At 39.8% G+C, this 26,039-nt stretch overlaps 2 protein-coding genes across 3 annotated transcripts in view; one reads left to right on the top strand and one right to left on the bottom strand.

Moving 5' to 3' along the window:
• Positions 1–18,483, top strand: part of LOC131240950 (serine/arginine-rich splicing factor RSZ21A-like) — a 44,223-nt gene extending 25,740 nt beyond the window's left edge. For both annotated transcript variants that reach the window (XM_058239512.1, XM_058239511.1), the window contains exons 4-6: positions 16,095–16,287; positions 16,386–16,460; positions 18,181–18,483. In XM_058239512.1, the coding sequence (XP_058095495.1) occupies positions 16,095–16,287; positions 16,386–16,460; positions 18,181–18,217 (305 nt within the window). In that variant the 3' untranslated portion in view covers positions 18,218–18,483. The remainder of the gene's footprint in view (positions 1–16,094; positions 16,288–16,385; positions 16,461–18,180) is intronic.
• A 162-nt stretch (positions 18,484–18,645) lies between these two features.
• LOC131240949 (probable alpha,alpha-trehalose-phosphate synthase [UDP-forming] 7) lies at positions 18,646–24,131 on the bottom strand. The gene is made up of 4 exons (XM_058239510.1): positions 23,705–24,131; positions 21,252–23,346; positions 20,890–21,163; positions 18,646–19,472 (listed from the first exon to the last, which is right to left on the bottom strand). The coding sequence occupies exons 2-4, from the start codon at positions 23,234–23,236 to the stop codon at positions 19,167–19,169; spliced, it is 2,565 nt and encodes an 854-aa protein (XP_058095493.1). The 5' UTR covers positions 23,237–23,346; positions 23,705–24,131; the 3' UTR covers positions 18,646–19,166.
• Positions 24,132–26,039: the final 1,908 nt, after the last annotated feature.

Raw genomic sequence — 26,039 nt, 5'->3', positions numbered from 1 at the left:
CAAGATAAATAATAATGGAAGTTCTCTCTTCATAAGATACAACTACTAAAGAAAGGGGTTTTCCATTGAGCGAGGCCTTATTCCATGGCTTCGTATCATCAGTTTTGGTAGAAGATAACACTAAATGGAAGATCTCCCTTCAGAAGATAACAAGGAGGAGGAGGTTCATGGTTTCCTATCATCAATTTTTTGTAGGAGATTACAACAAATGGAAGATCTCCGTTCAGAAGATAACAGGGAGGAGGTTACAATAAATGTAAGGCCATGACTTCCAACAATCATTTTTGTAGAAGATAGCAGTAAATGGGATATCTCCCTTCAGAAGATGATGACGACGAGGAGAGAGGAGTAGAAGAGCTTTTTGGGTCGGTCAATTGCATTTTTATGGATGTTCAAAAGAGTTTTTTTTTTTTTTTTTGGCTGCTTTGGTGTTTTGTGGAGAATAAAAGTTTGTGGTCCACTTGATACAAAATATCTTCGTTGTAGTTCTTTATGTGGCTGAGGTTTCTCGATTGGGGTTAGTGGGTTGATAAAGGCTTGTGCGATTGGAACATGAACTTTTTCAGCACATAAAGTGGCCTGTAGGGAGAGAGGATGTCAGTTTTTGGTGCGGTTTGTGGTGGAGTGACTGCTTAATTCCTGCTTGATATTCCTTAGTGACCACCAACCAAAGAAAAATCCCAAGAATCATTCTGCAGAATAACATTTTTTAACCTGACCGTTTGGTCAGGCACCAATAAACAGGCTGCAAATGGTGTGTTTTCAGTGTGCTTGGTTGTGAAGATTGTTCAGATCTGGCAACCTCCTCTGGAACATTTCAAATGGATCTGAAATTGGTTCTTTCCTCTGAAAATTTCAATCTGTTTGGAAGGTCTTAAGATGAGGGATTCCAGTTGACGCAGCAGTTCAGTGGAAGGGCATTTGCTTGGTTTCTAAATGCTGTTGTTGTTTGGTCAGCCTAAAAACAGATAACATTGATCATCTGTTGTGTTAGAGCTCATGGCTAAGCTTATTTGGCAGGATTTTTAAATATTAGTTTATACGCTCAGCTGTCAACTCAGTAGCGTATGCCTCTGTGGTTCTCCAAGGCGATTATTTCCATCCAGGTTCGATTCATTATTGGTCTGGTCCCATCTCTCCTAGCATAGTAATTATGGAAGGGCCAAATTCATTTATGCATGACGGTGGGGATTGGTCAGTTAACAGGAAAATCAGAAATGTGGATCAGTTTCTAAAATTGAATATGGATGGATGCTATTTTCAGTCTTTTGACCAGTATATTGTTCTTTCATGCACGAATTATCTCTATGACTGTTTACAATTTCCTGTTTTGAATGTAAAGTTGAGAAGAATAATCAAATCCCAGTGTTGTCCAAACCTTTTGAAGGATGTTTTCATGTAATGTGGATGAGGCTTCTTCATGAAATCCAGGCCAAGCAAGTGGAGCTGGAATGGCTTGGGATCATGATGTTAGTTTTTGACATGCATTTTTTCATCATTATGGGGCAACATCTAATATGATTGCAGAGTTAAGGGCATTACTTGATGCAATTGAGTGTTATGCAGCAATGAGAAGACGCCATACAGTGGTTGAAAGTGATTCAATAGGCTTGATTGATATGAGACCTGTATTGGCCGATTTTTTTTTGGCACGAAAATATTTTGAAAGAATGATGGGAAAATAAGAAAAAATGTAAAACATCAGATTTATTTATTTATTTATGTATTTTTATTGATAGTGTATCAAACCATTCTTTGATAAGAAATTTGTCTATCATAATGACCTGCCGAAAGTAAACCTAATAAGTTCTAATTAAACACAAATCAAGCATGATTTGCTGGATCGAGGTGTATTACATATGAGTACGACAAAAAAAAAAAAAAACCGGAAAATAAAGTGATGGTTTACTCCTCCTTTTGATACTTCCCAAATTGGTCTATTTTGCTTTGATTCGTTGAATTCCAGTCAACATTTTATGTTTGATACTCAAAACAGGCCTATATCTAGTATAAAATTAGTTTTTAAGCTTCCTACATGGTCGAAGTTGTAGCCGTATGTGTGTGTGGTTCTATGACTGGGCACGCATGTAGATACACCTGGGTCCTATGTGTTATTGGTCTTAATCCTTAGCTTTTTCCCTTTTATCTTTATGCTTTTCTTATTTGTCGCATAGTCTCTTTTTAGTGCTTCCATCTTATTAAGGGCATATGTGTAATTGTATCGTTTTTCCTATTTTTATAAATAAGCTAGGGTTGGACGATTCTTTTCTTCGTCTTTGACATATATCAGCGCTGAAGTTATTTTCGAACAAGGTATTTGATATTAAAGATTTAGGCCTGTTAAAATACTTTCTTGAAATTGAAGTTTCTCGGTCTAAGAAGGGCATAGTTCTATCTTAACAAAAATATGCTCCTGATTTGTTGATTTCAACTGGGAATCTTGGTATCAAACGTATTGATTCTCTATTAGAAATTAATAGGAAGCTCATGGCAGATGATGGGGAACTTCTTGATAATCCTTGCATGTATCAATACTTAGTTGGAATATTGATATATCTGATGATTACTCGATCAGATTTGTCTCATGCAGTGAGTTTGGTGTGCCAGTTCATGCATGCTTCCCTTTCTAGTCATCTTGAAGCCGTTCGTCACATCTTGCACTATATCAAATCGTCCCCAAGGCGTGATATTCTCTTTGGTCATTATCATAATTTTGATATTAAGGGTATTCTGATACAGATTAGGCAGGTTCCCTGGATGATTGTTGCTCTTCGTTAAGCTACTGTACTTCTCGGATAAATAACTGGTATTTCTGGAAGATTGTTGTAGCTTGTAGCAGATATGACGCTAGATGAGTGTCTGGGGGTGTCCTTTGAGTTGATCTGGCAACTGTGGATAAAAAAAATTGGAAGTTCTGGTTATCTAGGATATTCCAAGGTGAAATTTTGAGCAAGAATGATTATCCAGAGGAAACTCCGAGTAAAACCAGCAGTAAAAGTGAGATTCCTGAGTAAAATAGGTAATCGCAGATGAACATTAGTGCAGATTTGAGGCCATAGGAGCTCCAATGCAGTTCAAATGAATATTCTGAAGTTCTGGTTCAAGTCCGATGCCAAAAACAAAAGAAAATGACCTGATTTTTGGTGCTGCAGCTGCTGACAATAGCCGCTCGTCTGGTGGGATAGATTTCTTCTTATAGATGGATCAACAACTAACAATAGATGCCCCTCTGATGGGATAGATTTCTTTTTCCAGAGGGATCAGTCGGTCGAGATATCTCTTTTGGACAATGTCGTGGTGCACTAGATCAGCATTTGGAGAATGGTGATGGGGTTATCACCTCACTTTCACCAATTGTGATGAATTAAAATCTGCTGGTAGACTTTCAAAATTGGGATTGTAGAAATCTCCAGATAAACATGAAAGATAAAGTGAAGTGGAAAAGAGTAGGTAGAATAGAAAAATTGGATGAGATTTGCTCTTATACCAAGAAAAATGAAAGATTAGAGAGGAACATATGATGAAAGGAAGAGATTCTTGTGTCTTCTCCTCACTATTGTAAGTCTATCTAAAGAAGAAATAGTTTTACAAAGGATAAGACATGCAGACGGGCATTTGTAGATGGGTGTCATATAGTGGATAGTGCATTGATAGCACATAACGTTATTGATTCTTGCAAAGGGAAGGGTTTGAAGGGGGTTATTTGCAAATTGGATATTGAAAAAACTTATGATTATGTGGATTGAGACTTTCTAGATTTTATGTTGGGTCATTTGGGGTGCAGAGAGAAATGGCAAGCGTGGATTCAGGTTTGTGTCAAATCAGCAAAATTCTCGATTTTGGTTAATGGTTCTTCGAATGGCTTTTTTTTTTGAAGCGTCAAGAGGGTTGCTTCAAGGAGATACTCTGGCGTCATACTTATTTGTGGAGGCGTTGAGTAGGATGATTGATAAAGGAGTAGCTGTTGGTCTAGTGAAAGGTTTTAAAGTTGATAATTCTTAGTTTCAAATATTACAGTTACAATATGTTAGATGATACATTGCTTTGTGCTAGGTGGATGAATCAAAGGTTGATAATCTTCAGATGATTGTTCTATGTTTTGAGGTGGTATTGGGTTTGAAGGTAAATTCCGGTAGAAGTGAACTATTGGGAGTGGGTTTAACGAGGAAAGGGGCAGGCTCCTTTGCTAGGATCTTTGGTTGTAGGGAATGTTCATTTTTGACCGCATATCTTGGGTTACCATTATGTATTGTGAAGCTGGCCAAACACCTATGGGACAAAGTAATTGAGAGATTTGAAAGAAAGTTATCAAGTTAGAAGAGTAGGCTCTTGTCTTTGGGAGGAAGGTTAATGCTAATTAAGGTGGCAATGTCTAACTTACCAGTCTACTACATGTCCTTTTTTTTAGTGTCCAAAAGCGATGGTGGATGAGCTCGAAAAAATTAGGCGAGATTTCTTCTGAATGTGGGGCGGAAGAAAAGCGCAAGTTTCATCTTATGAAGTGGGAGGATGTATGTAAGCCATGGGATAAGGGGGAGCCGGTCTTAAGTCTTGGGAAAGATGAATTTAGCGTTATTAGGTAAGTGGGTGTGGAGGTTTGCCATTGAAGAGGGTAGCTTATGGAGAGAAGTAGTAGGAAGAAAGTATGGGTTTTGCAGGAGGTTCTTGGTGGATTAAGGCTTCAACAATGTATAAGGCTTTGTCTCTTTGAAAAGAAGTGGTCTTGTTAAAAAATAAGGTTTAGGAAGGAATTGGTTTTCTTTGGGTCATGGTGAGGGGATTAGATTTTGGGAGGATGTTTGGCTAGGGGATAAAAAATTGTGGGAGTTGTTCCCCCTTTTAGTGGGGATTTTGCAAGAGGCCAACTTGTTGGTGCCAAGGTGCTATTTTTTTTTCTCGAGGAGATGAAGTTATTTGGGCTCCTCTTTGTAGGAAAAATTTAAATGAGGAAGAGGTAGATGAGTTTATGAGATTGTTAGTTTTGTTGAGCAAGGTGGTGCCCCATGGTCTTACATAGAGATGGTTAGAAGAAAAGTCTGGTAAGTTTTTAGTTAAATCTCTCTACCAAATGATTGGTGGCAGGTTAAATGTCAACGGGGTTAGTCACGCAACTTATCTTTGGAGATATGCGCTCCTCCAGAGGTGGCCACTCTACCTTGGCTAGTGGGAAGTAAAAATGTGCTTATGGTCGACAATTTGCACAAGAGGAAAATAATTCTTCCGAATTTGTGTTTTATGTGTTATCAGGATGAGGAATCATTGAACCATCTTTCATTCATTGTATGGTTGCACAGAAGGTCGGGGAAGGGTTTCTCATCATTTTGGCTATTGGTGGGTTATGACGGATTCTATAGATTCTTTCTTTCTGTCTCGGCATGGCGGGGGTAAAGGGAAGATAGGGAAGAAGGTCTAGTGTCTTTGTGTTCTAGCTGAGATTTGGGTATTATGGTTGGAAAGGAATAATTGCCGTTTTAGGAATCGGAAAGATAATACTATGGACGTCTACAAAATGGCTAAAGAGCATGTTATGGAATGGGTGATCAAATCAAAGGCTATTGCAGCAGATCAGTTTCCTGAAAATTGGGCAGATTTGTAGTTTCTCTCTTTATGCTTTTACTTTGTCTTGTAATTCTTTAGGCTTTGGCCTCTTTGCAATAAAATCATCAAAGTTCAAAAAAAGAAAATAAAAAGTCATACTCTGTAGGTGTAATTAAAGTTCATGCACATTATCTAGTATAGTGCTCCAGAGGTGTACTCAAGTCTAAAGTCACTAACAATATCTATGCCTCAGTTAAGGGGTGTGTAGGTGTATGTGTGCGTGGGCCTATGATTGGGCCCATAGGTACATACACCAGGGTAGGGTCTTTTGTGTTATGAGCCTCAATCCTGAGCTTTTTCCCTTTTAATCTTTCTTTTATGCTTTCCTTATTTGCCCCTTAGTCTCTCTTTATTTTTTCCTCTATATTAGGGGCATATGTGTAATTGTACCTTTTTTTCTCTATTATTATAAATAAGATAGGGCTGGATGTCCCAACTTTATGTGTTCTTCTTCTCTTTCTCAAATTCTCCTCTCATTCTCTGACGGAAATGAAGAAAGAAGTGGAAAACGAGAGTAAATTTGAAAATAAAAAAAATTCAAAATGGGCCTTTATAGTGCTGATAAGGGGTGTATTGGCCAATGTGGCCCAGTTCTTCTTAATGGCTGGGTTACCTCCATAGTGCATAAGGGGGGTGATGGATAGCATTAAGTAACAATTGATAAGGCCATAACATAGCAGATATTCAACACCATTGTGTATTTTCCCATGAACACTGTTGATCTGTCTGGGGTTGAGGAACATTAGTATCATGAACCTAGCCTTGCTAGTTAAATGGTGGTGGAGGTTGGGAAACAATGATCATTCCTTGCTTAGAGATATTCCTTTTTTTTGTTTTTTTGAAGATTTGCTTAGAGATATTCTTGTTGCCAGATATGGGGGGATGTTAGAGAGGCCTCAATTACATCTGAATCCCAGATTTGGAAAGCTTCTTGTATGATTTGGAGTGCTATCTCGTGGGCAAGAATCTTTTGCTCATGTCACTTTTGGTTTAGGATTGGAAATGGTGAAAAGGTGAGAACTTGGGAGGATTGTTCGTTCTCGGACATGCTTTTGATATAGTTCTTTGAGGATCTGTATGCATTTGTTGTAGGCAAAGGGATCTACTGCATCATTTCTTCGGTTGGTGGGGTGATATGATGTCCCCCTTTGTGGTGAAATTTGAAAGACCGAGCCTTTGAGTCTTGTTCACTTGCTTTCGTTGATCCAAGCTGTTTACATTCCTTTCTCAGATTTTGATAAAAGAATGTGGGTACTGAATCGTAATGGTAATTTCGTGGTTAATTCTTTGGTGATCTTTACTTGGTAATGCTGCTACCCAATCCCCAAGTGTTCTCTAAAATTTGGGTTGCCCTGGATCTGCTGAAAATCGGATCTTTTATTTGGACGGCTGCTTCCTTTCCCTGGAGGATAGCTATGTGTGATATTTATATGGGCTAGGAGATTTCATTTTGCCGGGTTCCTAGATAGGTTTATGCTGATGCGGACTACCTTGCTAAATCTGGTGCGAGTAGGGCTGCGATGATCATGTCAGTGATGAGATGGTCTGGTTTTGTTTATGTTGTCTCTACAGTCATGTTTTTCTGTAGCACCTTGTTGCATTTGTTTTTACATTTTTTGTGTCTTATGGGGCATTTTTTCTTGTTCCCTTCATTGTAGCCTTCTTCTCTTTAATAAATTTGATTTTTCATTAAAAAATGTCGTCTTCATAGGCTGCTTGAATCATCATCGATACTTCATATTGATACTACACGATCTTTGCATGCACCTTTTTCTTGATATTTTTGGTTGTTGGGAGTTTTGTTAAAGTTTTATGATTGGTTGCCTACCAAACATCAACCTTCCTCCTTTACCCGGGCTCTTGGAACAGGTCATGGCAGAGGCTCACATTGATCACTTATATGCCAACATGGTCTCACCCAACATTGACAACCAACACAACTTTTATATGCACGTCCCATGCTAGTTTAATTATCTCATGGGCTTCATGCTATCTAACAAGGACACTCCACTCTTTTTTACTTTTTTGTAATTGTGTTTTGTCGCCATCTACAACTGAAGCTATTTTCCCTCTTCGACAATTGATGGAGAAATATAGGGAACGCAAGAAGGATCTCCACATGGTCTTTATTGACTTGAGAAAGCTTAAGATGGCGCCCCTTAAGAGTTGATCTAGTGGTTATTGGAATGAAAGGAGTTTCTAGAGGATATATTGACAATATTAGGATATGTATGAGGGAGTGGTTACAAATATGAGGATCACTGGTGTCGAGACAAGTGGTTCCCAATTATTGTCGGCTTGCATCAAGGGTCGACATTGAGCTCGTACCATTAGTGAGTGCATGAAGTGCAATTTAATAACAATAGGAGTGAAAACAAGGAATTAGTTAAGATTGCTGACCAAAAAGTTCCTCGAAATGAGCCAATAATTCATGAGTGTAGAGATTTAGAAGGATTTTGCCCATAGATTTCAATGCTAGGTGGAAAAAAATGGAGATGTGCCTCTGAAGTTTTATGTCATCGTCATGTACCATTCAAATTGAAAGGGAAATTTTATAGGATAGCTATAAGACCAGCCATGCTTTATGGGACAAAATGTTGGGCAGTTAAGGAACAACATGCTCATAGGATGTGTAAATGTGTAGTTGAAATGAGGATGTTGAGATGAATGAGTGACAAGACGAAAGGATGGAATAAGAAATGAATGAATTCGAGGGAACTTACGAATAGCGCCAATAGGTAATAAGATGCGAGAAAATAGACTAGATGGTTTGGTCATGTGCAATAGAGACCAAGAACCACGACGGATAGGAGTGAGTTGGTACAAGTTGAAGGCTCTAAAAGGCCAGGGCGCAGGCCCAAAAGGATGTAAATGGAGGTAGTAACAAAAGACTTGATGACCTATGATATAACTAAAGGTATAGCCCTTGATAAAGTGGAATGGCATAAAAGGATTCATGTAGTCGACCCCAAGTAATTGGGATAAGGCTTAGATGATGACGACAATGAAATGTTGTGTCGCCATGTGACTAGCTTTGGTTTACACGTTTAATTATTGTATATTATATTTTTGGTTCATCATCATAGCCTTATCCCAACTAATTGGGGTCGGCTACATGAATCCTTTTACGCCATTCCACTCCATCAAGGGCCACAACTTCAGTTGGAGCATAGGTCTTCAAGTCTTTTCTTACTACCTCCATCCACATCCTTTTGGGTCTTCCCCTTTTATATAATTATATATCGTTGGGGGTTTTTATTTTCTTAAAAGTAATTATAGTTTTATCATTTTAATACTACTATGGATAGGTGGGAAAATACAACCTTTTAAGTGCTATCATCTCCGGCACCAACTTTGGGAGCCAAAGTTTATTTTTTTAGTTGATTTTGAAACTTAGGTTTTGAAACCCTTGCCCAATGGAATCAAAGCTTGACAGTCGTTTTCATACGTGATTTCATAATTTATGACTTGAATGGCAAGGGATGAGTCTGATGGATTTAGAAGTAAAGTAATTTTCTCTCAGTTGTTGGATTTCATTATGAATGTCCTTTTGTCTAATCATGAATATTAGAAGATAAGCTAAGCTGGATTCAAATGCATGGAGAGGCTTCCTTTGTGATTTCTAACCATGCAAACCATAACCTAACTTTTTATTAGTTCGAGAACTGTGTAGGTGCCTGCTATGGCTGTAGGAGGTGGGGCCCAATTATACAATTTGCCAGTAGTCTCTTGGCCTTAGAGGGAACATTTCAACTCGTAGAGAGTAGCTCTTTCATCATGCCCATCTTTTTCATTGACCTTTTTTTTTTTTTGTTTTTGTTTTTGGTGTGTGTGTGACAATGCTCAAGAGCGGTGTGGCTAAAGGAAGGAGACAAAAATACTTGTTTCTTTCAGAGTATTGCGAGTGCTCGAGCAAGAAGCAATCACTTTAGCTCTTTGATTGTTAATGGTGAAAGTAACTTCGGATAAAGGAAAGATTTGCAATGCCACAATTTCGTTTTATAAAAATATTCAATCCATCGACCATTGGAATAGACCGCGACTTGATTATGTATCTTTTCAAACAACATTGTAGGAAGAGGCTACTTCTCTTGAGGCGCAATTTACAGTCAGAGGTGAAGGCTGACTTTGCGGAGACAAAGCTCCAGTCTAGATAGTTTCTCTATCACATTCTTTTAGATCTTTTGGCACTTGCTAGAAAAGGACATGATGAAATTTATGATAGAATGCGTCGAGCGTAGCGGGCATTCAATGGACATTGGGGCTTCTTTCATAGCCCTTATCCCTAAGCTTGAAGGAGTAGAACAATTGAAAGATTTCCGCCCTATAAGTTTGATGGGGGGCCCATACAAGATTCTTGTGAAAATTCTTGCTCTGCGACTTAGGGGTGTGCTATATAAAGTTGTTGCCGATAATCAAGGGGCCTTCATTATGGGAAGACAAATTCTGGATACAGCTCTTATGGCTCATGAATGTATTGACTTCGGATATGGAGAGAAGAAAAGTCGATTGGCGTGCAAGCTTGATATTCAAAAGGCATACAATCACGTCGAGTAGGACTTCTTAGAATATATGTTGGACATGGTGGGGTGTGGCCAGAAGGGGAGGAACTAGATGCGATCATGCATGCAATCAGTTACCTTCTCTATTTTGGTTAACGGATCACCAAAAAGGTTCTTCAAGGCAACAAGGGGTTTAAGGCAAATGATCCCCTCCCTGCTTATCTATTTGTGATAGTCGGTGAGGCTCTTAGTAGGATGTTGTCCAAGGAGGAGGAGAACAACATAGTGGCTTCAAAGTATCTATTGATAGCCTTTTAGCTAGCCACCTTCAATATGTGCATGACATGATCCTATTTTGAAATACGGATGAGACTTTGGTGGAAAACCTCTGTAAAATCATTGTTTGCTTTGAACCGGTCTCTTGGTTGAGGGTAGATGTGGCAAAAAAATGAAATGTTGGGGATCCATGTATTTGCCAAAGCGTTGGATGGCTTTGTGAGAGTTTTTTGTTACAAGACGGGCTCGTTTCCCTGCATATATCTTTGCCTTCCTCTTTGCTTAGGAAAGCCCGTCATTCACCTATGGGACGATGATTGAGAAAATTGAAAAGAAGTTCACCAATTGGAAATGCCATTATTTATCTTTGGGAGGGAGGCTAACTCTCCTCAAAGACGTTTTCAAATATGCTAGTACACTTTGTCTCTTTTTAAGGGCCCTGGTTCGGTGTTGAAGCGGCTAGAAAAATTGAGGGATTTTTTGTGGAAAGGCTCTCATGATAGTCGGAACATCTTCTGAAATGGGCGGATGTCTTGGGATAGTTGGAAAATCCTCTAAACATGGCTCTCTTGGGAAATGACACTAGAAGCTCGGTTCTGAATTGGGAGGCCTTTGGATGGAGATCATTGTAAGCAAATACAAGGTTCAAGAGGGAGGGCGGTTTATTAAGCAATCATCTCTTTACCGCGCCTCTAACATCTGGAAAGCTATTACGTCGACGGAACACCTAGTAATGAGACAAGTATCACTCGCTATTGGCAAAGGGGACCAAACCCGTTTCTGGGTGGATATTTGGTGCAGCAACAAGCCTCTCCAAAATATCTCCCTCGGTTAGCTAATTTAGTCCTAGATCACTTCGACCTAGCATTGCAATGCTATTCCTTTTGTGGGGGTGCTGTAGTATGGTGTCCTCCTTGCCGTAGAAACTTATCCGATGATGAGATGATAGAGTTACAAGTCTGCTGGATTTCCTCAAGCATGTCGTGCCTTCCCCCGAGGAGGACTTGATGATTTGGAAAGGGCATAGTTCTGGAAAATTTATCGTGGCTTCTTTCTTTGGGTCTTATTCGAGCAATTCCCAAGGCCCTTCCCATCCATATCTCCATTGGAACTATGCGGCCCCTCGATTGGCGGCATTTGTGTGGCTAGTCGGTTGAAAGAGAATTCTAACCATCAACAATCTACAACACGGATCCGTCATCTGGTCAAATATTTGCTTGATGTGTATGAAAGACGCATAAACAATCAATCACTTATTCATCCATTGCGCCTTTGTTTGGAAAGTGTGGGACTACTTCCCTGTCAAGTCTCATGTGGCTTGGGTCATGCCGGATTTTGTCGATGCTTTTCTTTGGGCTTGGCATGGAAGTGGAGGCAGGAAATCAAACAAAGTTGTATGGAGGTTAATCGTTATGTCAACTCTCTGGGCAATCTGGAAAGAGAGGAATGAGTAGTGTTTTAGAAATGGGAGGTCCATGGAGACTGAGGTGATAAGGATAGCTATGGATCTTGTTAGGGATTGGGCTCCTCATGTAAAGTCAGCCACAGCTGATTCATACATTTGGGTGGCAAATTAGTTTTTGCATTGTATTCTTTTTCTGCCTTTGGGTAGGCTTTCTAATAAATTTTGCATTGTATTCTTTTTCTGCCTTTGGGTAGGCTTTCTAATAAATATTTTTGTTCACTCAAATATTTTTCCAGATAACTCTTCATTTCTGGATGATTTTGGGGGTCTTTTTGTTTCCATCTTTCTTTCCCCTTTTTTTTTTTCCTTTTCTTTTTGGGTTCCATTTCATACCATATGTGCCAAACTGCACTGTAGAATGCAAGCTTGATTGCGCTTGGCTATATGAATCTTTACTTCAAATCTGTGGGAGATCCAGTTATGTTCCTCTTGTAGACTTCTTTCTGGGTTTCTTTTAACCAAGTGACCTATGGTGGATTTCCATATCCATGAGGAATAGGAACCGGGTAAAAGTATATGGTCATGATGGGTTCAGTCAGCAGACTCAGCATGATACTCACCATGAGTCTCATGCCTAATTCATAAATGTGGTGCTTTGGGAGATATCCTCTTTGCAGTGTCTATTTCCCTCAAACTTCTAGGATGTTGGTGTATGCAGTCCCACATGGATGTTTGAAAAGTATTTCATCCTCCCTGATCTGGAGTTTCTTTTTTTTTTTGGATGTGGAGCCTTGCAACTTGATTGATGATTAGAGACTAAGGAGATCAATTCTATTTATTCCTCCCAGAAGCTGATAAGATTATGAGATGCTGGGGAGTTATGATCAAACACTCTTTGCTGTTTATGTTAATTGGGTAAGAAACTGAGAGCTTATACTGACCATAGAACTTGAAGAGCCAAGGTCTTGCACAAAACCAAATTGTAGATCAATCTGCAATTTCGCTGCATACTGATGTTTTACACATAATCCCCATTACGAGTTGCAATTTTCTTCTCATTGTAGATTCTTATGAACATGATGATGCCATTAATGCATCCAGTGTGCATTTAATGGAAATATTGCAGTTAGGTCATGCCAGCTCTCGATTTTGAAGAATGATCAGCAGTTGCATTTTGTGTAAAGTATAACAGGATATTTCACGCTGTTCATGAAGTTATGTGATCAACGGTTCATATATGTCAGCAAAATACCTCTCATGTAATTGTTGCTGCCTTTAAACCCCCTAAAAACAAATAGGAGAAACCAGTCCCTGGCTAGGCAATGCTTGGTTCTCTGCAACTCATTTCAGTTCTTATCTCTCAAGCTGGATCAAAACTCCAATTGTCTGATTAAGTAGAGATTTTGAGTAAACTCCTATGCTGACTCCCTTGCAATTTGGCTGCGATCTGTTTGTGTGGCATGTGGGCTGTTATGGTTCCCGCTGTTTGGATTTGTTCTTTTCACGATGTTTGCTGGTTGTCTTGTTGTTTTGAGGCCTTTTGACTTTGATTTTCTTGGTTGATTGTGATCAGGCTTTTGCCTATTGGTTGGCATTAGAATTTCTGGGTGTTGTTCCCAATGTATGCAATATCGATTGTATAAGATATTCTTGGTATCGCACTCCAGGGATATGAAACATCCATGGAGTATAGCTGGAAATGAAAAAATCTTGCGTATCGTGTGACGTATCACAATGTATCGGTGATATCTCGCGATATTGCTATATATCACAACTTTTCCCTTTACAAAATTTTGTGGTATCTATCGATGATACCTATGGATATTGATATATCGTCGATACATTCCAGGAACTGCAAGGGAACTTCCCAAAGCCTCCCAAAATCTATTTTTTTTACACATTTTTCTTCAATTTTGTCTCTTCTAAACTGCTTGTGGGTGGATTTCGGTCTATCATTTGCTTCGACTTGGGAGAAAAAACCTACATTTGAAATCAGAATCAAGATTTTCTTGCATTTGGGGCTGTTTCTCAAAAGGTGAGTTATTTTGCATTTTCATCTTTTTTTTTTTTGTTTAAATCATATAAAATCAGTGTGAAATCATAAGAAATCATTGATTCTTCATGTCTTGCATGGAAAACGAAGGATTTCAATATTCGATTTTGAGGTTTGGTGGTGGATGGCCCGATTTGGGGAAATTTCAAAAAATTCCAATTTCTCCCAAATTGCTTGCAATCTTGCACTCTAAACATGAAATCAAACATCTATGAGGCCTAAGCTACTGATTTATTAAGTTTCTTTTAAATTTTGGGAAACATTAATAAAAAATTTATAAAAAATTATAAAAATACAAAATTTTCAAAATTTCAATTCTAACAGCAGTCAATTGAGTCCAATTTCTAAGTATTTAGGAGTGTTTGATGAAATGATCATCACATAACACTCGAAATTCTAGATTTGAAATCAATTTCGTTAATCTTACACTTCAAACATGTATGAGGCATGATCTACTAGTTCATTTATTTTTAAAAAAATATTTTTCAGAATTAAATGATACTTTTTAATTAAAAATATTGAAAAAATAAAAATATCTTTTCCCAAAAATTAGTTTCTACTTGCGGTCAATTGGCTGCATTTTCTTAGATTTTTTGAGCATTTATAACTGTTATGAATTCACTATGTATATAGTTGCATCCATTCAGTGAGACAAGGCGTAGCTTAAGGCCCTATACAAAGGAAACTTATTATGTGCACTTTTTTTTGTGATGTTATGATTTCAAAGTGTGTATTAAGGCCTTTTAAAACAATCTTTGAAGTTTCACTGAAAAATTTGATCAATTTTTCAATGTTTCCAAAAAAGTGTGATACATTACCCAATCCAAACAAATATATCCCGTGCGATAACCGATACGTATTTGTATCCCAAGGGTGCGATACATAACGCGATACTGATAGAATAAACATTGGCTGTTCCAAATAAAATATGGTATAATGGGATGGTTATTATTTCAACTGCACTTGGAATCAGTTTTAAAATTACAAGATTCATTTTGAGAACTCTAAATAAGAAGATTGCATAGATTATGCTCCTATCTCAAAGTTAAGATTCTTTGGTATTACTCATTGTCTTGTGTTGCATGAGCAGTCTGGTTGGACACCTGAGATTTACTGGGTGCTGATGTATGGGTATGATATTTTTTGGGTATTCTGCCAACCGCACATCCTCCAATTGGGCAAATGCATTTGGCTATAGAAAGAACCCCCTATATGTTTGTCATTAGGAATGTAAAAAAAAAAAAAAAAAAAAACCTACAAATACTTGCATACATAACATTGAATTCATGCATGTTTTTGCTGTGCGCATGCGGGAGGGAGGGAGGTAGTGATGCTTAGTTTGGTTTCATCTGACTAGGCCCATTTTGGTTAGTTTCAGCACAGTTTGGACTTTGCTCGCCAAGGTCGACTTGGTTTGGCCAGAACAAGTCACAGACAGAAACTGAGATTTAAATTCATGTTGGTAGCATTTAAGCTATATCCTTAAACAGAGCCTATATATTGTGACAGTAATTTTTGGGGTTTGGTTGATCCTTGCCTTTCCAGTTTGATGCCCACAAGCCTTGTCGTAGCTGGGTAGATTACGAGTTCACTGAAGGTTAGGATTTAGGAACTGAATTCTATGTGATCCATCCATGTCTCATTGTGTATGTAAATAACAGGAAAATGAAGCAAAATGGACTGAATTCTGCCTATTCTAGAACCCTTAATCAAATTGCAAAAGAATAGAAAATGAGGAAAATACCCCCATCTACATAATCCACCAGTGTCTCATCATACAAGAACTCATCTACATCTTTCTAAAAGACGCGAGTCTTCTGGGGTCAACTGGAGACTTAGCGAGTTAACACGATTTGACAAAGATTCTGTAGATGGGAAAAGGTCAGATTTCAAATAACTGCAGACATTGCATGTCCTTCACGCTGAAGTCGAGATGAACTCGTTCCAAACCATCTTATCCACTATAATACTTCACCTTTTGGATAATGGCTATCCAATTTGAAAGAAGTTCTAATAAGCATATGCTTGCTATATACCGCCAAACCACCTATTTTCCTTGATGCAGGGGAAAAAGAATTGCAAAACCTGCGACTAATGTATCAGATTGTTTCATATAATAATGAAAATAAATGGGTGCAGTAGCTGATTTAGAAGTTCTTACATTGTATCCCATCTTCTGCCTTGATTGGGGCTCTTTTACATTCATTTTTGTGGATTTTGTCCATTCCGAAGTGCATAAGGTGTTGTTTCCACTTGTCAGGAAAACATGGATGGCGAGTAGAGATGTCTCGGAATTATGGAAGTGGTCGCAGCAGCCGTGGTAGGGACAGCAATGAAGTGAGATGCTATGACTGTGGTGGGACTGGACATTTTGCTCGAGAATGTCGCTCTGGAGGTTCAAGAAGTTCATACAGGCGCAGCCCGAGTCCACATTACAGATCGGGCAGCCGCAGGTATATCTGAAATCTGAACTGAAAGTTGACTACCTGTATCATGACATTGCTTTACTCAGAACTAATCTGCAATAGTTTTATCTTATTCTATCGAACAGACGCAGCCCTCCAAGAAGCGAGCGTGACTACAGCAGATCTCCTCGGCGTGATAGGAAGGGTTCATACACCAATGGGTATGCTTAAGTCTCTTTGTCATAAGCCGTTTGTCTTTATGGCAATTTAATTGACAGATATTTGTATTATTAGATAAATGAATCTTACGTGTTATCAGGTGCAAAGACTCTTATGTGTTTACAGTTGCAAGTGGATTCTTTATATCATTATCTTATATTATATTTCTAATAGTTAAGCTGGAAAATATTAAGTATAGAGAAATTTTTTTAGTAAAGATTAGGAAGGTGTGGTTAAATGTGGAGAACAAAATTTAGGTAATATTTAGGGTGGATTCCCCCAAATTGGTATTTGGACAGAGACATAGGCGATGCGGATATTCATCCATTCTGGCAAGCACATGTGGTGGTGTGGAGAACTGGAACTGCATTGGATGGGATTTGGTTTTCCCATCACTTCCACCCTGAAACAATATCCGATGTATTTAAGCACATACCTGATGTGCATCATGTATTATTTTGGGAGGAAAAAATCCAACCGGTCTCCATTCTAGGCACAACAAATTCACTGTTTGTAAAGCTGCATTAGAGGCAAAGATATGGAGGTTAACATTAATTAATTTATTTTTTTAAAAAAAAACTGTTTAGAAGAGAGGCTGTTTGGAAAGCATACAAAATAAAAAAGAAAGAAACCTATGTAGAAGACAGGTGATTTTAAACACTTACCAGTTGCTTGACTTTGATTTTATTATCAAATATTTGGTATGAATTCTATATTTGAGTGCAGTATCACAATGGATCGAACAAGGTGCCAGTATCACTCTGATGAGATGACAATCATTTGATTAAGGGCCCACAAACATGGAGGGTGAGAGACCATTTTCAATGGTTCATTTTAGCTGGCCCCAGATGCATGGCTTTGCTTATCCAAGCATGGATATTTTGGGTCATGTGCAATCAATGGTAGTTTTGTGTTATCTAGCAATCTTTGTTTATCATAGGTGGCTCCACTTGTTCCTGCATACAAGTTTGCACCATAAACACGCAAGTTCTAAATCATTGCTCTTCAAAACAGTTGCTACATTCTTTGAATCCTGCATTATTATTTTATTACATACACCCATTATTTTATTACATATCGGGCGTATGGAGATATTGAAGGGGTGATTTCTGGCACATGTGGCAAACAGCATGGGATCTAGGCCATTCATTGAGTGGTGACCACTGAAATCAGCCTGGCAAAAAAAAAAAAAAAACAAGAAGCACAGGCTGGTCGCCTGGTCCAATGATCAAGTGGGCTACACATGATAAAAATGGATGGTCAGTAAAACGATGGCGACTCATGAGCTATAGTCAGCAGGTTTGGCCACCTTATGAGTGAACCTTGATTCTTGTGCTGGGGCATGTTCATGGTAACTCCACCTGCCCAAGCCAGATGTGCTGCAACATTTCTCAATTGCCAATGAATTCTTTGGCAACATTCAGATTGACATATGAGGTTTGTTCCTAAAGAATAACAGCACTGACAAGAGGAGGGGAACTGCTGTCTATTAACACAATACAAAGAAAACAAAGTTAACCTTGTGTGATTAGAAGCCCTTGATCTCTTAGCCCCAGATGCAGGGGGGGGGTGGGATGATATTATTTCAGCAATAAATAAGTAAATAAATAAAAAGCAGATTGAATGCTAAAATAGGAATGCATCTTTGGTTGTCAATGCTTGGTTCGTTGAGTTGTGAAGAAGTTTGATTTTCTGATAGGTTGGTTCGTGTTGCATATGCAGGAGTCCAGACAAAGATCGATGGGGCTACACAGATTGACAAGAAACCAAGTGACCCAATGCAGATTGAGAGCAAGCAGCCGTCCCACTGTCAGATTAACTTCAATTTTTTGAAGTATATAAGTCTCCTCTTACCCATCTTTACAAAGAAACTCATACATAACCATCATCTTAGGAAACCACGAGATCCTCTAAACTGTCTTGCAGTTGTGGGAGCTTTTAAACCTATTTTGGTTTCTATATACCCTTTTATTTGAAAAACTAATTGAGGCTGCACAAAAGTATTTGGATTTGATTTTTACCTTATATTCTACAATTGGCAATGGAATGGTTCATTTCCTGCAAAAGATTTCATTTCCAGGCACAAAACAGAGAAACACTTTTTAAGCCCCCTTTAAATTTACAGACCCAATAATCCAATCAAATCAAACACCACATGAAAAATCAAAAAATTTCACTCTGAGAAAGTAAAAAAGAAAAAGAAGGAAACTGTATTAGCCAAGTAATATTCAAGATGTGGAGAACCAGCCAATTTGCACTACTGCTGGATCTCTTGTGCCTGCACATGACAGCAAGTAAACTCAATTGGCTCGAACAAAAGAGGTGGTATGCCATTTTTTTTTCCTACAGCTAATGGCTGAGTTGATCTGGAAACTCTTCCGACCCTGTTCTGAACTCTCCTTGATACATTCACTGTCTTGGGTAGGTAGCGAAAATTGCCTTGCTCAGGGTCACAAAGGAACATCAATTATTTCAAGTCACAACTCAGCCTGAATAAATCCTGTTTGTAAACTCTCTTTTCCTGTCCATTCAATGTATAGAATTCTCAATTTTAGCAAGAGCCTGGGTACAGCAGCAGAAGGCTTTTGATTGCTTTTTGCTGAATGAAATCCAGACCCATGTTTGAAAAGCTGAAAGTTTCTTTCAGCCATTAATGGAGGAACTGATGTTTTCTCTTTCAGATGAAGAATAGCACTCAACGGAGGATTTCAGGGGGACCCTTGACTTCCCTCTTGAGATGAGGATGGCTGGTCAGTGGCTTCAGCAAGGGCATGGAGCATTGTTATGACCTCCACTGTGTCGTCCAGATAATACTTGGCCTTGCTTGGCTTCTGCCCGACCGTGCAAGCATATACTGCCATGTTGGAGAGTGTGTCCCTTGCCATTGCGCTAATACCTTCGAACATATCCTCATCCGATCTGTCATCGCCGATACACAGAACAAAATCAGCTTGCCTCCCGCTCTCTGTCATCGACGATAAGATCTTCTCTGCAACCAAGCCTTTGCTGACTCCCTAGAAACCAACATCGAGAAAAAGAAAGAAATTTAGAAAGTCAAACAATGACAATGTGACTGCATTAGCGGAATGTAAGATAGCTACAGATTATCATTTTCATCCAATGGTGGTAATCTAACTATCCCAAAATAGTCTGTCACCTTACAGGTTGATGCCAATATGGGTACCATAGGCAAGTCACTAGGATTTTGGAGGAAAAAGGCGCGTAAGGAACCTAATAGGACTGGATGTGTTTTGAAAGATATCTTATGATTATCCATGATAACAAGCCTGTTACTGATACATGACTAGGAAAAGAGGGTACTTGTACAGAGAACTGATCACCTACAGGGGCCTGTCTGCACCATAGACATTGAATGAATGCATTAAATGAGGAAGAAAAAAAATTCAACATTTAATGCATCCAGCGGCTGAAGATGCCCCCTACCACCAACCAGTGTTCTAGGTGTCCGTAGCTGATCAATTCTCAGCTTGAAAACAAGTGTAGTGTACTGTCAAGCCTCGCACTCTGGCAGTTGGGATAAAGGCAACAACGTTCAGGACAGTGGTTGCAACAAATATTATGAAACTCTATCACATTTTATGAACAACCAGGCTAATTTGGTGCCAAATATCATGATATTTCTTGCATCCAAACGCATCCTTAATATCTCTGCTTCTATTTTGAATCTTTCGATCAAGATATCAAAGAGTTTCAGGGGTATGGCTTGTGCATTGCACATTGAGAGAAATGTAGGGGTTTACAAGACGCGAGGGTGGAAGGAGAAGCCGCCGTAAAAAAAACGAAAAAGAAAAAAAAAGGTGAGAATAATTAGTTTTCTCTGGGGGGCCCAGCATATTTAAGGTGAGGGTAAAGTCTAGAGACCATCCTCGTACCTTTTTTGGAGAGCCGACAAAATCTCACCGCATATTGTTAAACATACAGCTGGAGTCTACTGTAAATTACGTATATATCCTTTCATTCGCCTAAAAACCATTCCCCCATCTCCTCAACCATGTCAATTTGCTACGCCCATGCACATGGCCGCACATATTACAGCATGGCACACATGTGAAGTATCAAAGCCATCCATCATGTGAATATCATTATGTTGATGCTATTGCAGAAACCTAGAGGTGGTCCACTTGGTATCCTTGCCAAACATTACAAATGCGTGGACGGGTTAGAAAATTTCGGCCGATTTTGTCACAACCGTACATTTGTTTGATTAGTTGTGGCCCACTTGACCAGTGGACTGACCTGATTCTTTTTTCTTTTTTTTTTGGGGTATGGAATCTACATAATATAGTGGTGTGTGCATTAGCTGACTTTCAAATGCTTGTTGGCTTAGCAAAAGCTCGGGTCACATATAAATGTATAATAGAGAGATGCATACTCTAAAAAAGAATATGAAGGAGAGATGTATGGACATACCTGAGGCTTGACTTCTACAATGAACTGACCACTCTTCACGGCAACTGGTTCGTTTGCCAGCACGCTCTCTAGATGGTCTAACATCTCCTTTGCCTGGGCGGATCCGAATCCCAGGTCTGCATCCCTATGGTGCCAAACCAATGCACTCTCTTTGGTTTCAATAGAAGAACCATCTGTAGCTTCAGTATAAAGGTTCATCACAGGTTCAGCAATCTGCATCCACCCAAATTCAGTACTTAGGCCGCAAATTTCCCATTCTTGGTCTCCTGCCCACCTGAGAAAATTACAGAATTAGAAGAGTGACGACAACACTCTCATTTTAAAAATTTACATGAAGTGATTGACATAATAAGCAAATATACCTCATGAAGTAGCCATGTTCGGCTGCTATTCCAAGCTTCTCACATGGAGAAAACCACTTGCCTAAGCTCTCCCTCCCTCTTCCACTGACGATAAAAACAACATTTTTCGGATCGCTGCAAAGGGTATTCAGGATGGAGAGGACTTCAGGATCAGGGGTCTTGTTGATGGAGGTTTGGGGCATCACGGTGCCATCGTAGTCCAACAGTATGGCCCGGTTCTTGGCCCTCTCATACGATGATACGATGCCATCAATGGACAGCTTCCTGAAATTGGGATCGAGGGCTACCACTCTGAAACCGAAACTCAAGCCAATCCCCCAACATCTTCTTCTGAAATGATCTTTGCAAGTTCTCTCCATGTCTTGCAAGAAGCTCCGTGACCAGTAAGCAACATTGTGGCTGCTAACGTATCTGTAATGCTTCTCGTGTCGCAACTGCTTCTCCGGCTCAGCCATTGAGATCGCCTCATTCATTGCCTCTGCAGTTGCTTCCACATTCCATGGGTTAACCCGGATGGCCCCACTCAATGACGGAGAACACCCAATAAACTCTGATACGACCAACATGCTCTTCTTGGGACTGCTCGAATCAGAACCAGACTCAGATCCTGAAACTCCCTGTCTACAGACTATGTACTCGTATGGCGTAAGGTTCATGCCATCCCTCACAGCCGTAACAACAACACATTCTGCAATGGTGTAGAAAGCAATCCTTTCACTGACCGAAACTGGCTGATCAATGAAGACCACTGGTTCATAGCCGGGCTGGCCCAACTCTTCATTGATCCTCCTGCAGCTTGCCCGTATTTCGGCTTGTATTTCCTCAAGATCTCTCCCTCTACCTCTTGCAGGATTCACAATCTGTACCAAGACGGCCCTCCCCTGCCATTTCGGGTGCTGCTTGAGCATCTGTTCCATTGCCAATATCTTCAAATTGATCCCTTTGAAGATATCCATATCATCTACGCCGAGTAACACCGTCTTCCCTTGGAACTGCTGTTTGAGCTCCTCTACTCTCCACTCCTTATCTGCAAGACTCAACACTGATTCAATCTGACCCATGTGCACACCGACTGGCATGATCTTGATCCCAACTGTCCGTCCATAATATTCTAATCCAATATAACCCCTCTTTGACTGGTACTCCAAACCCAGCATCCGGCTGCAACAAGAAAGGAAATGCCGGGCATAATCAAAGGTGTGGAAACCGATCAGGTCTGAATTGAGAAGTGCCTTGAGGATCTCTTCCCTAACGGGAAGCGTCCTATAGATCTCTGATGAAGGGAATGGGCTGTGGAGAAAGAACCCCATCCGCAGACGGTTGAACCGCCGCCTCAAGAAGGTGGGAAGCACCATAAGATGGTAGTCATGGATCCAAACATAGTCGTCTTCTGGGTTTATCACCTCGATCACCCTTTGCGAGAAGATATTGTTCGCAGCCACATAGGCCTCCCACAAGGAACGATCGAATCGTCCACCATGCTCAACGGAAAAAGGCAGCATGTAATGGAACAGCGGCCACAGCTGCTGCTTGCAGAATCCATGGTAGAATTTGGACAAGATATCAGGCGGGAGGAAAGCAGGAACACATTTGAATCTATCCAAAAGAGTCTGTGAGACATCATCCTGTTCATTCATGTCAACATCGACCCTCAAAGATCCAACGTAGATCACCTCCATGTCTTCAGGCAATCCATCTTTCAACTGCAGCAGCAAAGAATCCTCGTCCCAACTGAAACTCCAACCCTTATTATCAGGCCGCCGTTTGGCTTTTACAGGAAGCTGGTTGGCGACAATGATTATTCGATCCTGGGCGATCGACGATGGAACATCTGATGTCACACTATTGGCCTGATCATCGTCAAGTTCAGAGACGATCCCAGGGACGGTCATCACACGTGGGAGGCGGGGCTTCCCTATGCGGCCCATTGCTGGGAAATTCCCCGACGCCAGATCCAACAGATTGGTGTATGATCTAGACAACATTTTTTTTTCTATTTCTACAAAAAAATCTCAAATACCCCAAAACCAAAACCCAAGAATCTTTTGTTCTTCCCCAAATGGGTGTAATTGAAGATGAGCTATCGAGGAAAAACCTGCTCAAAAGGGAGTATTCAAAACATCAATATGTCTATATCAAAATAAACCCCAAAATCTAATGCAACAGATAAAAAACAGATCCATGAAAATCCTTCAGAATCTAATGGAAAGATTTGAAATTTCTTTTTGGCTATAATTGAACAAGATCCATAGAAAAGAACCCAGATTTGAATTGATGGGAATTGCAGAGATCAGAGAGCAATCAATGATCTGAGGAAAACCCACGTCAAGAAAGCAGAATTAAAAAAGAAAAAGAAAAAATGGGACCGTTTCTTTTCATATCTTGATCAAAGCAGATATATAAACCAAAAAAAAAAAGACGAGAGAGAGGAAATGATTGGAAATGAAACTTACCTGATTAGAGAAATGATTTTTGAGATCTTTTGAAAATCAAGATCAAATGAAATCTCTCCTTTTCTTCTTTGTTACTTAGAAGAGCAGAAAAAGAAAACGCTAGGGTTTGGCCTTCCATTACAATATAAACTCTCTCTCCCTCTCTCTCTCTCTCTCTCGGGCTGTAAAGGAAGGATTTGAATATTCAGGGAGAAAAATAATAACAAACGCATGCTAAGGAGGCTCGCCCAACCTGCTCGCTTCTTCTGCCCCACCACGTGATGATCTTCACCATCTATCTAGAATTGCGTGTGGGCCAGTGGGAGAGATCTTTTCTAAGCAGTCCAGCCATCTCTGAAGGGACTTGATCGATGATGAACGGTTTGGGTCGTCACCTCGTGGTGCAAAAAGTTCCGTCCAACGTTTTTATTTTTCTGAGCTTTGACAAACAGTACGATCTAATGATGAGTGAGAATTTTTCCCTTGCTGTCCATTAACATGATTACTTACAGATGTATGGTCTGGATCATAATTATACGTGAGATATTCCTCTATTGCCCATATGAAGTGGGACCCACCAGATGAACGGTAGTGATCATCTAATTGTTGGGCATAAGCGCGCGAGCCACGACCCACGTTAGCCTCCTTTTTTGAGAAAGGAAAAGAAAAGAAAAAAAGAGGGAAATTTCTTTTGCTGGGGATCGATAGACAGGATAAGGTCGGCCAGCCGACTGCCCTTCCATGCCAGCTGGCACCACGTAGTCGCCCCATCACGCGCACCCACGCCCCGGTCCAGCTCCACGCACGTCGGATCTGCGTATCCGTATCAACCGTCCTCGGCGAGTAGCATCTGGACGCGTGTGAATTCGGCCCCACTGCGGCCTCCTCGTCGTGTCGTGTATCTGCCGTCCGACACGTGGCTAGTTTGGAGGGCTCGCTCCGCGTCCCGGATAAGGCTGGGAGCGGAAGCCGACGTGGCGCCTTTTGACTATGACGTAACAGATGACGTGAGACATCCACGTTTTTATTTCTCTTTCTAGGCCGTGATTCCATGAGAGGTTGCTCATGAGAGGGGGCTGAGTACGTGTCGACGACACGTGTGCGCGGAATACGGTTTAAAGATCTGAGCCATTCGTCAGCTATGGTACATCGTGATCATTCAATTGACCAAAAATTAAATCCATCTGCTAATTGAATAGTTGAAGCTTTTATGACAAAAGATGTAGTCAGGTAGAAAAACAGTTGACAGCAAAAATTCAATATACACGTGTGGATCACATGATGATTTTACTAACCTGATTTTTTGTATATATAATGTTCAAAGTTATCCCTCCCTCATGAGTGGTCCGGATCTACTACACGTATGCCTTATGTATAGATCTCTGACACATATTCTCCCCGCTCATCACATGCGTACCCATGTGGATGCCATGCAAACAATATCTCTGCTCTTTCCTTACGCCTCTTTTCAACCAATTATTAAAATGGAAAAGCAAAAAAATAAAAAATAATAATAACTGAAATAATTACATACTTTTAAGTAAAACAGTTACTTATAACTAATTATAAACCAAACTTACTTTTAACTCAGTGCACATTTCAATACAACCGAAACCTTATTGCAGTAGATAAGCTACTTATTTCAAATAAATAAGTTTAGTTTATAATTAATTATAAACAAATTTTTTTATTTAAAAGTACATAATCACTTCAATTAATTATTTAACTCTTTTAATTTTCATAAGTTATTGAAAAGATGCATCAAAGACGGTGAAGGAGAGTACAAGCCAATAAATGTATTGTTTGCCGAACCTACTTATCTTCTTAGAAGTAGATGCAAAAATAAATTAACTGTGGTAAAAGTAGCTTATCTTTAAGCAACTTAATATCCAAACACTCTCTTATTTGCTGGTAGCCGAACAGGCCCTAAATTAGGGCTCTTTGCCCCCACCTTTTTTTTTTATTTCAGCTGGTCCGTTGGTTCTTTGCCAATTAATAAACGGTTGACTATGCTGATAGTTCGCATCTTTTTCTGAGTAGTGGTGTCTCTTTCGATGGTATACACTTATTTCAATCCAGGCCGTCCAAATGATAAGACACTTAGTAGATGGACCATGACCATAAGAGTGATTGAATATTAAGGCTCATCGTTAAATCAGTGTGAATAGCAGGTTATGCCGAATCGAGAATAAAAGCCACAATTTGGACGGTCAGATTGCATACGATTAACACCTGAGATTACATAGCGTGAGCATTAGTGGCGGACTATCACCGTATTCCAGGACATTAATAAACGGGGAGCGGATTAGGTGCAGCCCTGACCATGGGGCCCACCTTGAAGTATATGTTGTATATC

This window comes from Magnolia sinica, chromosome 3 (genome assembly GCF_029962835.1).
Source record: "Magnolia sinica isolate HGM2019 chromosome 3, MsV1, whole genome shotgun sequence".
Taxonomy (NCBI): Eukaryota; Viridiplantae; Streptophyta; class Magnoliopsida; order Magnoliales; family Magnoliaceae; genus Magnolia; species Magnolia sinica.
Note: the sequence above shows the minus strand (reverse complement) of the source record. Positions and strands in the feature narration are given on the sequence as shown.

Coding starts and splice junctions, on each gene's coding strand:
- LOC131240949 (XM_058239510.1), bottom strand. CDS start 23,236: ATGTTGTCTAGATCATACACCAATCTGTTGGATCTGGCGTCGGGGAAT. Junction 21,164..21,251: donor GAACATGGCTACTTCATGAG/GTATATTTGCTT, acceptor TAATTTTCTCAG/GTGGGCAGGAGACCAAGAAT. Junction 19,473..20,889: donor TTGTAGAAGTCAAGCCTCAG/GTATGTCCATAC, acceptor GTTGGTTTCTAG/GGAGTCAGCAAAGGCTTGGT.